The sequence below is a fragment of the Triplophysa dalaica genome, chromosome 15 (assembly GCF_015846415.1).
Source record: "Triplophysa dalaica isolate WHDGS20190420 chromosome 15, ASM1584641v1, whole genome shotgun sequence".
Lineage (NCBI taxonomy): Eukaryota > Metazoa > Chordata > Actinopteri > Cypriniformes > Nemacheilidae > Triplophysa > Triplophysa dalaica.
In genome coordinates this window covers 14,405,152-14,423,232 of record NC_079556.1, presented here as the reverse complement: position 1 = coordinate 14,423,232, position 18,081 = coordinate 14,405,152, and the positions used below count along the sequence as shown (strand labels likewise).

The 18,081-nt window shown below is 40.7% G+C and overlaps 1 protein-coding gene across 4 annotated transcripts in view; it reads right to left on the bottom strand.

The window, feature by feature from the left end:
• Positions 1-15,148, bottom strand: part of zgc:174356 (uncharacterized protein LOC100137120 homolog) — a 63,045-nt gene extending 47,897 nt beyond the window's left edge. The window contains exons 1-4 of one of the 4 annotated variants that reach the window (XR_008909131.1): positions 10,556-10,602; positions 10,404-10,478; positions 2,542-9,601; positions 1,424-1,737 (exon numbers count right to left, since the gene is read on the bottom strand). Coding sequence is in view for 1 of the 4 variants with exons in the window: in XM_056768214.1 (XP_056624192.1) it covers positions 11,073-11,170; positions 12,300-13,044; positions 15,020-15,136 (960 nt within the window). In the remaining 3 variants the exon portion in view is untranslated. Of the gene's footprint in view, positions 1-1,423; positions 9,602-10,403; positions 10,479-10,555; positions 10,603-11,072; positions 11,171-12,299; positions 13,045-15,019 lie in introns of those variants that run through there. The other 3 variants (XR_008909132.1, XR_008909133.1, XM_056768214.1) reach the window with 3 other exon arrangements.
• Between the last annotated feature and the right edge of the window lie 2,933 nt (positions 15,149-18,081).

Genomic DNA, 18,081 nt, shown 5'->3' with positions numbered 1-18,081 from the left:
GTCAGCTAAATTTTGTTCTAAAGTGTTGATGTAGAAATAATAAAATGCTCATAAAAGATCTAAAATACACAGCGTTGAAATTGGTAGGCAATAGAATGTTCTTCAGGTCAGCTTTTGATTAAAAAAGGCCAGAAATATTCTGATTCTCTCAGATGCATTATAAACCTTATCAGTAAATGAAATAACCTTCAATGAGTGAACCTGATAAGGCATCGTCCAACACTGTCAGCGTCTCACTCAGAACGTTGGAGAGCATTTGAAAGCAAACACACTTGCTTCTGCATTTGTGTAGAAACACGTGTGAAGGTGTGTGCATGTGAGACGCATCCTGACTCATTTTCCCTGCCCGCTTATGCAAACAGTTCTGATTTAATTACCCCCTCGTCGGTGAGGGCCCTGTGTCTACAGACTTTGCCACCGACTCTGATTTGCAGTTGAAAACATAGTGTGAATGCATAAACATTCCATGGAAAAGGTCACTGCTCTGTGTTTTTACTTTCATCAACTCATTAGAGCCTGGAGTGTTTAATAATTCGTCACCAACTCCAGCCTAATTACAAGTCAATTCCAGCCCTTCAGCCATTTACAAAAACTGTTCACTGCAGCCTTTACACCTGCCAAGAATTTGATGCCTCAGATCTTTAGGAGTCTGTTCACCTCTGCTATACCTTTTTTCAAGTTTCGTGTTCTGTCCTTTCACTCCTTTTTTCCAATTGACTTATTCAATTGTAGTTAATTAAAACTTTTTACGGCTTTGTGTATTGGGTGGCAGCCTGCCAGGTGACACCCCCTACAGATAGAATGTATAATAGGTTCTATCGGATCGATAGAATCAGGTTCAACACAAAAGGTAGATGAGCGTCTGGTGCCTCGGCGGTGCATTGTGGAATAAATGGAGAGACATCACCACTCCAATCAGGAAGATGCTTCTTAACTGGCTGTCTTTGTCAAAGCGTCACTGTAAGACAAGTAATCGACCTGCTCACTTCAGTGAGAGGCATAGTTCCTCTTTACAGACAGCAAAAACAAAGCTGACTTCAACCTGTTTTGAATCATTGTTGCCGTACAAATGACCTCAAGCCGCATGCCTATTCTGCTGATGTCAGGGTGTGGGAAAGACTTTTATGAAAGTCTCATCAATAATAAACCCCAAATTTCAGTGCAAATAATTAAGTTTATACTTGTGTAACAAAACAAAACATTTGAAATAGGTTTTCTGAACACTATGTGTAACCCTCTGCTCGCTTTAGTGTAACCGATAACTAATTGAATTAGCTATAAATTGAAACTGGGCTAAAATCAGAAAATCTAGGTACGACTACGGAGCCTGAAGTAGTAAAAAGTCAGACAACAAATACCACAAAACAGATACGTTTTAGAAATGTATTACACAAAATTAAAGACAGTTATATACAATCCCTGCCTACCTAAGCCGGCTTCCTGAGTGCACAAGCGCACAATAAAACCCAAAATAAACAACGTCAAACAAAGGAAGAGTCCATGAAAGTTCTTGGTGTGTGTGTGTTTTTCTTGGAGTATGTATGTTCTTTTCACTACCCGGGTAGGTTTACGTGTGTTCTTATCTTTACTTCAAACGAAGGCACGGGATGATGATGGTTCCAAAGATGCCACGGCTGGCCACACCAGGCTCTTGGTCCGTTTTCTGACTTCTGCGGTTGGCTCGCCACTGACCCCAAGGGTCAGATTCAGATGATCTATCCCTCTCTTAAAACCAATCTATACATACAGTACAGAATGCATTAGTTACTATTGCCTCATTTCTGTTCAAATTCGATCAACTTATCTCTATTCAAATGTCAGATCAAATATAACCAATTGTAAAGGATATAGATACTCTAATCATTATGTAAATGAATAAGTACACATCACACCACACAACACAACATAGGTCAGTTCCAATGAACAACAATCAATCATGTACTTCCATTTCACAGTATAGAAATTAAATCATTAGATTTCTGAAACAAGATATTTATGTTCTTTAACTTTTCTTTTTAAAGCTATTTAAGCACCTTAATAACGTTTTAAACATCACATTTTAATATATTTATTCTTAATGACAGTTAAGATGAACTTCTGTTCTTCATACACATATCAAACATGTATATTTGCAACTAAATGAACTAAATCAGATTTATTTTACATATGACAACAAGAGGGTAAATATTTCCTCAATCAAATGACTTCTAAGTCAACAGAACAGAGTATAAAGACACATTTCGTGGTATGAATACTATAATAAATATGGTACTGTGGTGACTAGCTTAGCTAAACTAGCAGCAGAGCTCAAATCTAAACAAATTCACATTTAAGTGTTAAAGGTTAGCATGCGGCTAGCGCGAGCAGCTCTCTTTTACGAGCATCTTAAACAACATAAAACAATCCGAATCTGTGTCTATATGGTATAAAACAGTAAAAATTAGGGTCACAACTCCGATTGGTTTTAGATTAACGGTATTTTTCGCCCTAACGGAGCTAACACAGTCAGCATAACACTCGCATTAGTATTAGCATCCTTACCGGAGGTATCTTAAGGGTTCGCAGTGTCAACACGGCTTAACAATTGTTGACAGTTGTTCCTCAACAGCTTCCAACCTAATGGACACACACTACTTTAATATCTGGTATTCAATATTCTTCAAATTCCTATCCCTGAGAGGATATTTTCATACCAGTCCGTGGTACCAGTAGTCAGCCCTTGAAAGAGTGACTTCACCACTGTGACTAAGGGGTTTCCCAGTTCAGTGTAGTCCAGCCGCCTAGGTGGCTGACGATTCCTCTCGGATCTCCTGACTAGATCATCAGTATGTGCTTGTTCCTCCGTCTCCTTAATCTCCTCTTCTCTTTCATTTTCATAGACATTTGTCTCATCACATTCTGGCATGTCGGAGGGGACTGGAGGTTGTTCAGGACAGTCCTCATCCAACTCTTTCACAAGGTCGTCACTATCAGGTAAGTTTGTCTCTCTTTGTGCAGGTTCATATCCAGGCAGGTCTTTTATTTCCACAGGTTCATTTCCAGGTAAGTTCAGGTCCAGTGTTACTCGGTTGACTGTAACATCAGGTAGGCTACTCACATTATCTGGAACTTAATCAGTCACCTTGTTGAGGTCTGTCATCAGGTTCTCTTTAGAATGGCTTGGGCCATGGTGTCTTGGAACATCTCGCGAGACAATATATCCGGTTACCTCTTGAACTGGTTTTTATTGGGACCAGATAACAGGAATGATATCGTCCTCATCTGAGGACTGATGAACTTCTCTTGGGTCACTGCGAGTGTTCTGGCGTGTCTTGCGGCGCTCGAGTGGTTTGGGTTGTTCTTCTGGTGTTACATGGAGGAACCCACATGGGAGCAAGAGGTCTCGATGCAACGTACGCTGAGGGCCTTCTCCGGTCTCTGGTTCTACTGTATAGACGGGGAGGTCTCCAGCCTTCCTCACTACCACATGGACAGTGGACTCCCATTTATCAGCTAGCTTGTGCTTTCCACGAATACGTACATTCCTGACAAGTACTCTGTCTCCAATGTCCAGAGCAGAAGGGGTCACACGCTTGTCAAACCTTGTTTTGTTCTTTTCAGCCACCTTGGCAGCACTCCTTGTTGCTATCTTGTAGCTCTCCTCGAGATGGGATTTGAGGTGCTTTACGTACTGGGAGTGTGACTTCTGTTGCTCTTCTTTGACAGGTAAGCCGAATGCAAGGTCGACCGGCAGGCGTGGCTGGCGTCCGAACATTAGCTCATACGGTGTGAACCCAGTCACTTCACTCCTGGTACAATTGTATGCATGGACCAAAGGCTTCACGAAGTCCTTCCAGTGTGACTTATCCTGGTTTTCCAGAGTACCAAGCATGTCTAACAGAGTGCGGTTAAAACGTTCCACGGGGTTACCCCTTGGGTGGTATGGAGTTGTTCGAATTTTCTGTATGCCTGCAACTTCACACAGTTGTTTGATCAGCCGCGACTCAAAATCAGGACCTTGGTCACTGTGCAGTTTCTCGGGAATACCATAATGGACGATGAAATTGTCCCATAAGCACTTTGCAACCGTTTGAGCCTTTTGGTTTGGTGTTGGGATAGCCACTGCGTACTTTGTGAAGTGATCTGTGATCACAAGAATGTCCTTTGTGTTACTTCTGTCCGGTTCAATGGACAAGAAGTCCATGCAGACCAGTTCAAGCGGTCTTGTTGACATGATGTTCACTAAAGGTGCTGCCCTCTCAGGTAAGGTTTTCCTGAGCACACACCTGTTACACTTCTTAATTTTCCTCTGAATGTCAGAGGCCATCCTCGGCCAGTAGAATCTGGCTCTGACCAAGTCCAGCGTACGGTCTTTTCCCATATGACCCATGTTGTCATGCAGGCTCGTTAAGACCGTCTCACGAAGTTCTTCGGGTAAGACTAGCTGGTACTGCGTGCGACCTTCTTCTTGGCGTGTTCTATAAAGGATGCCGTTTCGCAGTTCAAGTCTGGTCAACTCTCTCAACAACAGAGGTAGGTCTGGAAGCAAAGCTCTCACAGCGGGTGGTGGTTTCTCGTCACGCTCGATCTGCGAGATGACATGTTTGATGCACTGGTCAGCTCTCTGTTTGTCTCTGAGATCTGCCTCTGATAGGTGCGAGACGATGGGAAGACCTCCAAGCTTATCTTCCTGCTCAAAACTGTCAGGTACGGCCTCTCCAGAGATGGCAAGGCTCTCGACTAGGGAGATACTTCCATCTCTACCCATTCCATCATTGGCACAATAAATAAGTTGTCTCTCACAGATGGCATGAACAACCCCCTGATCCACAGCCTCAATGTTATCTGGATCTGATAGATGGTGCTGTGTGAACTGGCGGATCCTGTCCCATTCTTTTTGGGATGAGGGGTCGTCACGCAGGTTGCCATGGGGACGTCGCGATAGTGCGTCAGCATCTCCATTCTGCTTTCCGGGGCGGTACTGGAGCTTAAAGGAGAAGGTAGAGAGAGCAGCTAACCACCTGTAGCTGGTTGCATCGAGTTTGGCTGAAGTAAGTATGTACGTAAGGGGATTGTTGTCAGTGACAACTGTGAACTGATTGCCATAGAGGTAGTCACTGAACTTCTCTGTTACAGACCATTTCAGCGCTAAAAACTCAAGCTTGTGAGCTGGATAACGGGACTCACTACGCGATAACCCTCTGCTAGCGTAGGCAATGACACGCAGCTGTCCCTCCTGCTCCTGATATAAGGCCGCTCCGAGGCCGGTGGAACTTGCATCCGTGTGAAGGATGTAAGGGAGTGCTGGATTTGCGAAGGCCAGAACTGGGGATGTTGTCAACTTGCCGATGATCGTCTGGAATGCCTGTTGGCAGGCGGGAGTCCAACGGTTCAGAAATGGGGTTTTGGGGTGGTAGTATTGGCCACTCCTTTCTTTGGATATGGGGTGCTTCCCTGGAGGTGGGTAACCGGATGTTAAGTCGTTCAGAGGTTTCATTACACTTGAATAGCCTTTAATGAACTTCCTATAGTAACCACAAAATCCAAGGAAGGCTTTCAACTCCTTTAGATGCTGAGGGACTGGCCAGGTCTCTAGCGCTGCAATCTTTTCCGGGTCGGTCTCCACTCCCTGCTCTGAGACCACATGCCCCAAGTACCGGACTGAGGACTGAAAGAATCTACATTTTTCCAGGGACAGTTTGAGCCCATACTCCTTCAGTCGGTTGAGGACCTTGGTGAGCCTGGCTTCTTGGTCTTCTAAAGTTTTCGAGAAGACTATTAAGTCATCCAGGAAAACGACAACTTCCTTCAAGTTCATGTCTCCCATGCACTTTTCCATCAGTCTCTGGAAAGTACTTGGGGCGTTTGTCACTCCCTGAGGCATTCGATTGAACTCCCAGAAACCAAGTGGGCATACAAAGGCGGTCTTTGGTTTGTCAACCTCGTTGACTTCGATCTGATAGTAGCCGGACTTTAGATCGAGGACACTGAACCACCTGGAACCTGAGAGTGCTGTGAAGGTGTCATCCATCCTCGGAAGTGCATAGGCGTCTTTCACCGTCTGCAGGTTCAGTTTCCTGTAGTCAATACAGAGGCGTACCTGGCCATTCTTCTTCCTGACTACAACAATTGGAGAGGAGAATGGAGACTCACTTTCACGAATCACCCCAGAATCAAGAAGCTCTTGAAGATGTTGACGAACAGCTTCAATATCGTGTGGATGTATTGGCCGAGCCCTGAGTTTGAATGGTGTCTCATCAGACAATTTGATGTGATGCTTGACTTTGTCTGTCCTTCCAAAGTCAGTGTCATTCTGGGCGAAGACCTCAGGCATGCTATTCAATTTTCGGGTAATTCTGTCTTTCCATTCTGGAGGGACCGGGGACTCACCAAAGTCAAAGGCTAGGTCAGCTGCCTTGGAGGGTTCTGGTTCAGATGGATTGGTCACGCTCTGTTTATGAGACAGAATGGCCTGGATTGAACTGAGCTCAGCAATCACACTCTTAGCTGGGATAATAATGTCGTGTTCCGACTCATTTGAGACCACAACTGGAAGTTTGACTGGTAGATCAACAAGGCAGGGCTTCACAAGCAGCCCTCCAGGCAGAGAAGAGGATGAAGGGTACTCCATGATAGCAGACCTCTCAGTATGGAACTCTTTCACTGATGCCACTCCCTCCAGAACAAGTGTTCCTCCAGCTGGAATGAGTTTTCTGTCTCGGCCTTGCATCCTCACCAGTCCAATGTTACTGTCAAGGCTTTGTTCCTGTCGTAGTTGAAGTACTTTCAGTACCGTCCTGTAGCCGTTTGGGACAGAGTGGTAGCTTGCTGGACTTTTCTCTTTGCACATACCATATGCTACATCGAGTGTGTTTGTACCAACCAGTATCTGGTACCCTGAAGTGCCGCGTTCTGGAACAACCAAGGCCAATGTTGGGACTTCATATTCAGCTCCAAGGAACTGTTTTGGGAAGGTGATAGTGACTTCAACATATCCAAGGTAGGGCACAGCTTGACCATTGGCCCCTTCAACTTCCAGAAGGTTAAAGAGTGGTTTGATTTGCTGCTCGGGTAGGTTTTCGTTATAGAAAGATTTGGTGACTGTAGTTACTTGTGAACCTGTGTCGAGGAGACAGCTGAACTGTTTTCCTTGGATGGTAACTTGGGCAGTACTTTTCGTGCCTATAAGTTTCTTCGGGACTCTGAAGGGGTGTTTTCTAACTTTAGATTGGTTCAAGGCAGCACTGAACTTGGGTCCGGCATCACTTTTATCCTTAGCAGGGCGTTGATGAACTGCTCTAGCCTCAGTTTGCCCTGCAACTGAGACTCCATCTAAAAATCCCTATTGTCTGGTAATTGTACTTTAGCCTCCCAGAGGCGCTGCTTTTCTCTCAATTGACCTCTTTTTTTATTGACGAGAGTGGGGTTCGGATTGCTATTGCAAGCTGAGGAGATGTGACCGTCCTCGCCGCAGTTGAAACAGTACCAAGGTCTCGGCTGGGTGTTTGTCTTTGAGTTGGTCGGTTTCCAGCTTGGTGCTCTAGGGTCAAGTTTAGATGCTTGCCCTCCTGATGGATGCTCAGTGTTCCCCTTGGTCTTCGGAGCATTCTTGGCTTTCTTAGACATCAGCGTGGTGAGTTGGCTCTGCAGCGACGCCACCTGATGTTTAAGCTCTGTCAATGGGTCGGACTCAGGCTGGAGTGCTGCTTGTTGACTGCAGACGCATACACCCTGAGAACCTAGCATAATCCTCTGCCGGTGTGAGCCAAGGTGCTTCTTCATACGTGTGGCTTTAGTTGCCTGCCTATCCTCCTCAGTGCGGATTAATAACAGGAGCTCTGAAAATGCTGGTGGGTGACTTTTCTTTTCTTCAAGGTTGAGGTCAGAGAGCAAGTGGTTGTCCCAACACCCGCGACAAAACTGTTTGAGAATGTGTCTATCTGCTTCTCCGGCAGCAGCTCCTCCTCTTTTAACAGCAAGGTTCAGGGCAGCTTGAAGGCGACAGAGGTATGTAGAGACCTTTTCACCTGGATCCTGAAGAGTATTTATAAACTGGGCGAAAAGCTCCTCGCCGTCCTCAACAGTTCCAAAGGCTGCATCCAGCAGTTGAAGGTAGGACTCAGGAGTAGCTTCAGGGCTTAGTCTTTTGACAATATCTGCTGCCGGGAAGAGCAAACTTTCAAAGATTTTCCGTGATTTCTGAAGATTAGACAGGGTTGGGTCTTTCCTGAGAAGCTCAACATGTGAACGCCATGTGTCGTAGTCTGTCTCACCATTGGGTCTGGGAAGCTTGCCTGAGAATGAACGAAGCTTGATGGGAAAGTGTGAATGTGTGTTTAATTCATCTCTCCTCACAATGTGCTCAACAATGACCCTTTGAATTTCAGGTGGATTCAGGTCGCTCTCCACAACGGACAGACTTCGCTTCACATCAGCTGGTGGGTATGGCTCAGCACCACTATGAATTAACTTTTCCCGAGAAGAATCTGGAAGCAGCTGAGAATGTGTGGGTTCAAATGTGTCAAGCGACGTGTTGAGCTGTCTGGCTCCAAACTCATCATCACCACTGCCATCAGTCTCGATTGTCTCACTGATCTCTGACATCATGTCTTTCAGCACTTCTTCGAAGCCTCGTCCACTCAATTTCGCTAACTTCTTTATTTCATCAAGGTAGGCTTTGGTAACACTGCAGCCAACTTTAGTAGTGTACACACTTGCCAGGGCTTGAACGTAGTATTTCACGTCTGGATTGTCCTTATGTTCACGTGAGTAGGGCAGAAGGGGGGCTAAGGCCTCAAAAGCAGCACCTTCTTGATACTCAACAATCAGGTTTTTATAAAACTCTGAGTTAGTGTCAGTAACTGGGACAAGTTTCATGGAGCCATACCTCCTAAGGAAGTCTATGATCTCCTCATCTTCTGGTGATTCAAGCAAACCACTCACCATTACTGCATTGGGGACTTTGATACCTGAGCTTGTTATGAACTCCATCTTTAGTAAAGGGTGATATGTTAAACAGATAACAAAGAGCTTACACACTTGAAAGTCGTTTCACACACGTGTAATGTGGTTCACTGCTAACACAAAATCAGGCTCCTGGCTGGCTCGCCACTTGTAACCCTCTGCTCGCTTTAGTGTAACCGATAACTAATTGAATTAGCTATAAATTGAAACTGGGCTAAAATCAGAAAATCTAGGTACGACTACGGAGCCTGAAGTAGTAAAAAGTCAGACAACAAATACCACAAAACAGATACGTTTTAGAAGTGTATTACACAAAATTAAAGACAGTTATATACAATCCCTGCCTACCTAAGCCGGCTTCCTGAGTGCACAAGCGCACAATAAAACCCAAAATAAACAACGTCAAACAAAGGAAGAGTCCATGAAAGTTCTTGGTGTGTGTGTGTTTTTCTTGGAGTATGTATGTTCTTTTCACTACCCGGGTAGGTTTACGTGTGTTCTTATCTTTACTTCAAACGAAGGCACGGGATGATGATGGTTCCAAAGATGCCACGGCTGGCCACACCAGGCTCTTGGTCCGTTTTCTGACTTCTGCGGTTGGCTCGCCACTGACCCCAAGGGTCAGATTCAGATGATCTATCCCTCTCTTAAAACCAATCTATACATACAGTACAGAATGCATTAGTTACTATTGCCTCATTTCTGTTCAAATTCGATCAACTTATCTCTATTCAAATGTCAGATCAAATATAACCAATTGTAAAGGATATAGATACTCTAATCATTATGTAAATGAATAATTACACATCACACCACACAACACAACATAGGTCAGTTCCAATGAACAACAATCAATCATGTACTTCCATTTCACAGTATAGAAATTAAATCATTAGATTTCTGAAACAAGATATTTATGTTCTTTAACTTTTCTTTTTAAAGCTATTTAAGCACCTTAATAACGTTTTAAACATCACATTTTAATATATTTATTCTTAATGACAGTTATGATGAACTTCTGTTCTTCATACACATATCAAACATGTATATTTGCAACTAAATGAACTAAATCAGATTTATTTTACATATGACAACAAGGGTAAATATTTCCTCAATCAAATGACTTCTAAGTCAACAGAACAGAGTATAAAGACACATTTCGTGGTATGAATACTATAATAAATATGGTACTGTGGTGACTAGCTTAGCTAAACTAGCAGCAGAGCTCAAATCTAAACAAATTCACATTTAAGTGTTAAAGGTTAGCATGCGGCTAGCGCGAGTAGCTCTCTTTTACGAGCATCTTAAACAACATAAAACAATCCGAATCTGTGTCTATATGGTATAAAACAGTAAAAATTAGGGTCACAACTCCGATTGGTTTTAGATTAACGGTATTTTTCGCCCTAACGGAGCTAACACAGTCAGCATAACACTCGCATTAGTATTAGCATCCTTACCGGAGGTATCTTAAGGGTTCGCAGTGTCAACACGGCTTAACAATTGTTGACAGTTGTTCTTCAACAGCTTCCAACCTAATGGACACACACTACTTTAATATCTGGTATTCAATAGTCTTCAAATTCCTATCCCTGAGAGGATAATTTCATACCAGTCCGTGATTCTTCCTAACAGCGTCTTTTCCGGCGGAAAGGTGTGTTGATTTACTCATTTGGGAAATGTCCTAGGGTGTATGCGCCACCAACAGGCAGAATAGAGAATTAAACTCCAGTACCCTTATGCGGGTTACATATGCCTCTCTTCGACACATGCCTGAGAGTTCTGCCCCAATTAAAAAAAATTCTGATCCAGTGTTTCTGTGTCAAGCAGGTCAAATTACAGTGATTAGATTTTTTGGTTATGATGACCCCCGCCCCCATAAGCCCCCCATTGTGTGTTTTACTTATGCGTACCAGTGTATTGTTTTAAAAATCGGCAAAAGTACACAGCCATGTCTAGTCTATGGCCATTTAGCTGGGCCACTGGTGTTTGCAGGCGCAGAGGCTGAAATTTAATGATATCTTGGTATTTCAAGGACATTCACAGAGCTCTTCTCAATAATAGTAATCAGATGCAGTAAGCCATGATTCATTAGAGGAAGCATTACTACATTAAAGAAGCTCACTTACCAACAAGAGCATCCTTGCAGAGTTAAATACCCCAAACAGGGCATTTGTAAACTCTCTGGGCTCATACTTCAGATACAGCAGCAAGATGGACTGATCCCCTGTGGAGACATAAACACACAAAAGCACACATTATTTATGTCTTCTCTCTCTCCACCGCTTATTGGCATGACTTACCAGACTCACTGTTTTTTAAAGCAATATGAAGTGTAATTCATGTTCCATATTAGATTATAAGGAAATTATATGTCATAATTAAATGAAATTAAAGTAGGTATTTTAAGAGCATGAAGTGAGTACAGTTAGTGGCATTATAAAGCTAAACAGAAGACTTGCGGGCACATATTAGCTATGCTGATAACCTTTAACAAAGCAAGATCATCTGGTTATCATATACAGAGGAACGTTTATGCATTGCTATAACTGTTTTAATTGTTTTGTTGTTTAATTTGTAGAACAAGCAATTCCAAGGTCATCAGATCCTTATAAAAAGCTTGATCGCTACAATATATTGCCTATGAAAGTGTCTGACAAATGCAGATTTAATGTAAATATCTGTTATTTATTGACAATAACTTCAGATCTACATGAGTGAATCTTATAAACATGTTAAGATCATGTAAAAATTATGTTTGGAGATGAGTTTTATTAATAGGTGATCAGTGTGGACTTTTCAATGACCATTGAATAAATACCCAATTATAAATGTGTATTCATGTATTCATATGGAATGACGTTGCAAGATATAAACACTGGTCCAGAAGCACTGATTTGTATCTTATTTATTCATGTATAGATAATTATAAACGGTTATATACCATTTAAAATTTAAATATTAAACAAATATCTTTAATATATATATATATATATATATATATATATATGTATATATATATATCATCATTTAAAATATTATAGATAATAGGTTATAAATCTTCTATTGGATTTAATTTGTTCAAACGTTGGTCTAGTAATAATAATGTAGTAATAATTAACATTTTAATGTTCCTACAACATAGGCTTTATTTTCTTGAACCTACCAATAAAAAACACACTGAAAAAAAACCCAATAGTCCTAAAAATATAGTTTTTATTGTTTTAAACCAAAGCCGATATTTTGGGGTTTAAATGTGTTCTGTAAATTGTTTGTGACAGCAACATACTTTTACAATTTACTGAACATATAGGCTATTTGTGTGTATGTGTGAGAGATAGTCTGTGTATACTAACCAACAGCTACCAGGTTATTTAGAAAGGTGCAGATAATGAGAAAGTGCAATTTCAGTCTGTCCTGCCCTGGTCTCCTCTTAAATACTGCTTTAAAAGAAAGCTTGGCGTACTTTATGATAAACACTCCAGACTGGTCTGCTTGGGCTTCCTCCTTAACCGTATCATCTTTAGAGGGAACAGTTAATGTACTTTTTACCGACATAGGGTCTCTAAGCCATAGGACGATATAGTGAAGTGCCAGAACATGGCAACCCATATAAGCCCCGAACGATGACTTCAGCCCATATTTCTGCTCTAGGAATCCACCTAGAAGAAAGCCAATCATCCCTCCCACAAAGATCATGGACTCGGCCACTGCCATGCGTAAGGTGCGACTTGAGTTGGAGCCCATGGTCAAGTCAGCCAGGTAACTGAAACAGCTAAGGAAGATGGAAACGTGGCCACCGGTCAGGCCTACTAGGGCAGCAGCCATCAAGGTCCAATAAACATTGCTGTTGTCCAGTAGGTCTATAGCCAGTAACAACCCCCCACTCAGCAGAGACAGCACAGACGGGAACGCCATAACCGTACGGCGGCCAGCGCGGTCCGACCAGGAGCCCAGTAGTATTGCAGGAGGGACGGAGACCAGGCTGAGGGTGGCGTTGAAGAGGAGAAGGATGTAGGATGCCTTCACTTGAACCTCATTATCTTTGTGGTGCTCAGGATTATTGCAGATAGTATCATTCTTGAGTAATTGATGACAAACCTGCAATACACAAAAGAGCAGGTAATTTCCCTGTTTAACTCTTGGTTATCACTGGTAGCTTTGCAGAATATCCTTGAGTAATCAACTGTACACAGCACAATTTTCAGGTACAAAAATTTATTACGAGCATTGGAATCAATCATTTTGTCATTTTTAAAGTAATAGTGAAAACTAAAATGAAGAAAAGAGAACACAAAAAGAGAAAGAGCTTGTCAAATAATAAAGTGGAGAGCAACAGTTGCGAAGGAAAAATTGGTCGCTAACGTTTTAATACAAGGCTTAGCAAAGCTTCAATTGATTTCTGTCATAACATCGGCCACACTGAGGTCTTGACATTTAACGCTCTTTTTCCAGTTACTGCAGATGTTACCTGAAAATCAGGTTTTACTTCTCATGTCAGCTTTTAGGATTTTTCCGCTCTCTATTTTTCATCCGGTGTCAGTAATGATTCTCTGAGGCATTATGGGATTAATTCAGAACCCACTAACTCATCACGCCAGGGGACTCCTTCAGTTATCGTAAGAACAAGTCATAGAGAAGATCACGAGCCGCAACCTCACAAATATGATGATATCGAGAAGTAAATGGCAAGAATCAAGGCCATTAATAGTGGCATAAGTGAGCACTTTGCAATAAATGATCGGGCCCTTTTTAATCTTTAAACAGTTTTCACTGCGCAGAGCCGTGCTCATTCATATGATATATTCATCCACATTTTTTTGCAAGCTGTTCTGTGTAGATCCGCAGAGTTCATTGGAAGGGTAAGAGAATTTAAAGAGAGAAAAAATGCATTGTAACAGGAGCAGGAACTAAAAAGAGAGTGATTTGGTGAGTAATCTAATATAAACATTGAAAGCAGTTTAAATAAAATATTTCTCTGCATTTTGAAAACATTTAACATTTACTCCTACTGCCGTTTAATTCATTTTTAATTCATGCTTTGACATGTATAATATATATACTTAGTTTATATCTTGTACAGCTACAGAAAATGTTTGCTTTTTAAAATTATTATTACTATTATTATTATTATGTGTTAAGCTATAACTATCATTTTTGTTTCATTCTATGAACTGGTAACAATATTTCTCCCAAATTTTTAATAAAAATATAGTTTCTATTCGCAGAAAATGAAAATAGAAAATATTTCTGCATGTATTAAGGAGTTCAATTTTTTTTTTGTGTTAACCTGGCTTTTTATCCGTATTATGTGTCTTGTCACACTGTCAGTCTTTCACATTGCTGTTGGATGACTTTATGTAACTCACTTTATGGACTTGTTTTATTTTGTGGCAATTTAACACACTGGGTTGGAATGAGCACAATATGTCTAGAAATGCTGATTTAATAACATTTTGGTATGATTTCTTAATTTATTCCATGGCTGTATATCACCATGTTATATATTATGTTGCATAAAAACATTTCACTGACCAATGTCAGAGCATTGTATATTTAACAAATAATCTCAAATTTATCCTAATCCTGCATGCATAGTCATTTGAAAATAATTTTTTGGTTTGTTTTTTGTATTAGCTATGCACTTACACAAAGCACAAGGTTAAAACAAAGACATTGAATTATCTCAACCACTACCAACATTTAAGTTCAGCAACAAGAATCCAGACCAATGACTGTCGGCGTTTGTTTAATCTGCTGCATGAGTGATAGCGGAGCCTGTTGTTTTGCTCTGGGACTGTCATGGCCGGTTCGGCATGATTAATGCCTGCTGTAGTTTTGGGTTTTGAGTACATCTTGAGCTCCACTACAATTCTCCAAGCACTTGTGGTTTCGCTTCGGGCATTTCCGTTTTGTGTTCAGTTCTGTACCCTGCTGACCTGTTTTTCAGGGCACAGAACACAACACTGACTCGCTCGGACAAGCTTGATTAATGCTTCCCTTTTCCATTATCTCCCCCTGTACTTTGTGAATTTACAAAATCAGCCACTGTGATATGAAGTACCAGTTCTCTTACCTTTGTGATAATCATCTGTTGATATGCAGGTGTCATGATGAAAGTACTGGTCATATAGAGGAATATTACCGGCTCCACTGTAACAGTTCTCCTCAGTTTCTCTGTCCATGTCGACATATTCAGTTTAGCGGTGAAGGCCACAGGAACAAGGAAGGAAATGGGGCCCAATCTCAGTGTTACAGCTGTGTTATGTTGAGTAAATCCATCTCAAGCGTTTATATTGTTCAGACAGAAATAATGAACAGGGGAGTTGTGTTTACTTGTTAAAACAATCTCTGAGGCTAGTCACACGCGGGTCAGGTGCAACTCACAAAAAAACTGTCTGACTCGACGCTCTATTATCAGGAATTGTGCTTTCGTGGTTGTAAAAGTGGCTTGGCCTTTATTTACAATGAGCAGATCCCCCACAGATTCACATTTCTCCAGCATTAGAATAAAAGCTGATAGAATAGCTCTTTTTTCTAGAGGGCGTGCTTTTAGAATTCTAAGCGTGCAAAAGCCAATCAAAATTTCCCAGCTGATGAAAAAAATGTCTGTTTTTAATCAGATTTTTTTATAGTCTATTATTTTAAAATACGGTCAAAAAAAAGTCAAATTATAGGAAAACAAGAAAAACAGAGGTAAAACTATGAAATTTTACTGGAAGAAAATATTATTGTACTAATTACATAATACAAAGTGTAGGGTCTTTTACAGTGTAGTCAGGTGAATAAATTACCTGCTTCAGTTTTTTTTAAATCTATCACAGCTATTTTTGTTTCTAATCAATTTGATTTAGATGACTTCTTGTTAAAATGTTAAATTAGCCTATTGACCAGACATTTTAATAGGTACACCTTGCTAGTGTCAGGTTGGTCCTTTTGTCATGGTTCCACCTCTCCTTGTCAGGTATTTCTTGGTTTAGAGGTGGAATCATACAGAATCCTCTGTTTCATGTGGGAGAGAGACGATTTCATCTCTCTCTTGTCTCGTCATCGTTCCTACCCTCCTGTTCCCTAGTTTGTGTTGATTAGCCTTCCTTGATTGTAATCCCTTGCACCTGTTCCCTCTTGTTATCTTCCCTATAAGAATCCTCATGTTTCATTGTCCTGTGCGCGTTCATTGTTAGAGGTTTGATGTTGTTGTATGTCTTACCCTTGCTGTAGCGGTTTATACCGTACCTTGTTGCCTATTTGGATGTTCCTTGTTCCTGTTTCGTGTTCCCCAGTCTAAGTGAGTTTAGTCATTGTTGTTCAAGTGTTTTGGTTTTATAGTTTAGTTAGTCCGTGTCCTTGTTTGTTTTGTAATATATATTCCTGCTCCTGTTTTCCCCCGCGTGGGTTTTGTGTTTTATAGTCTTGTTATTGTTTATTAAATCTGTTTAACCCCGTACCATCTTGTCTCGTCCTGCCTATTACTCTGCCTTGCAATTGGGTTCCACCACCTCGAGTTTCATGACACCTTTTTACATCAAATGCCTTTTTTCTTGCATTCATTCAATATAAACATTCTTCAGAGATTTTGGTCCATTTTGACATGACACAGAATTGCTGTAGATTTTTTGGCTGCACGTTCGTAATGCAAATCAACTGTTAAACCATGCCCCAAATGTGCTCGTTTGATTTGAGGTCTGGTGACTGTTTGTGATTTTCAAGAAGTTATTTGATGTGTTATATATCATCTGCTAGTTGCCTTTAGAAGATGGGTATTCAGTGGTCATTAAGGAAAAAAATGAATATCAACAGCAATCAAGTAGAAATTTGGTATCACGGGACCCATGTCTGTAACAATATCACTGAGAGTCATCGGATTAGGGGACATTTATTGATATAGGATGAACATTAATGAAAAAATTCTGATGTTTTATTATTACAACCAAGGACTCTGTTCACTGATGATTTTATAATTTTTTTCTTGTCAATTTATCCCACATTTAAAATTGCATTTCCCCCCCATTTTCTAAATATGGTTTCTAAGAAAGAGTATTTTGATATTTTTTCCCTTTCACAAACCTCACTAAACCTATAATTTTCTATTTTCTGACAAGCTTTCAGCGCAGATACAACATGCAGTGCACTGCCTTTTAAATCCTTTTAATCCAATTAAAGCAAAACATAGCAATTTTTAAAAACAAAGATACAAACTTGTTACTTGTTACAAAAAAGTGTCATACCGTAAAAACAAAATTACCACTCAGAAGTCACTCTTCGGTTTCAATAGGCAATGACTAAATAATAACTTTTCTTTCACCACAAATTTCCATCTGGTCTTAAGGAATTTTTGTGCAGATGCCTTAAATTGTTTTTCTCGTACAGACTGGATATCCAAAGTGAACATAAAGATGAGACACAGGAAAAAATCTGATATAGCAGACAAGCAGTATGGGAATAAGCCCTTTCTCACCTGGTATAGTGTCAGATTCTCTAGAGACCTTGATATCTGCTGGGCAGAGCTCAAATATTTACACAGGCTAGCTGTCTGAGGAGATGTATTTGTGTCTGCACACTGGACTGGTCTATCACACTGCACTCTCATAGATTTGTCAATATCGTCTTCATCCCTCGTCAAATGGTACATTTTGTTTGTCATGTGTACAACTTGAAAAACACATTTCTTGTCAAGTACAAGAATGTTGTAACGTATTATTTATGCTGAAGCTGTACAATACTATTTAGAGTATATGTACATATGCATATACACATTTTAGTTCAGTAATATTTCTAGTGTGTTCTTAGGATTAGTTGCTCATGACAAAATATTTGTCAAATTTGTTGGAGGTTGCTTTTTCACCTCCAGGGGATTTTCTTTAAGTGTCTGTTGTGTTTCTTTTATAGATATACTGAACAATGGCGGCACCCATTGACTTGCATTGGTTTTGTGCCTGTACAATAAAAGTGAATGGGTACCTGCATTCTTCAAAATATCTTCTTTTGTGTTCTGCAGAATATATTCTGACAGAATATAGATTTTTGGGTAAACTATTACTTAAACAATTGAATGTTCCAATAATAACTCAATCATTAAATTGGTATAGCAATTTTCTATTTATGCAGTGTTGTACTCGAAAAGTGTGCTTATTCTAC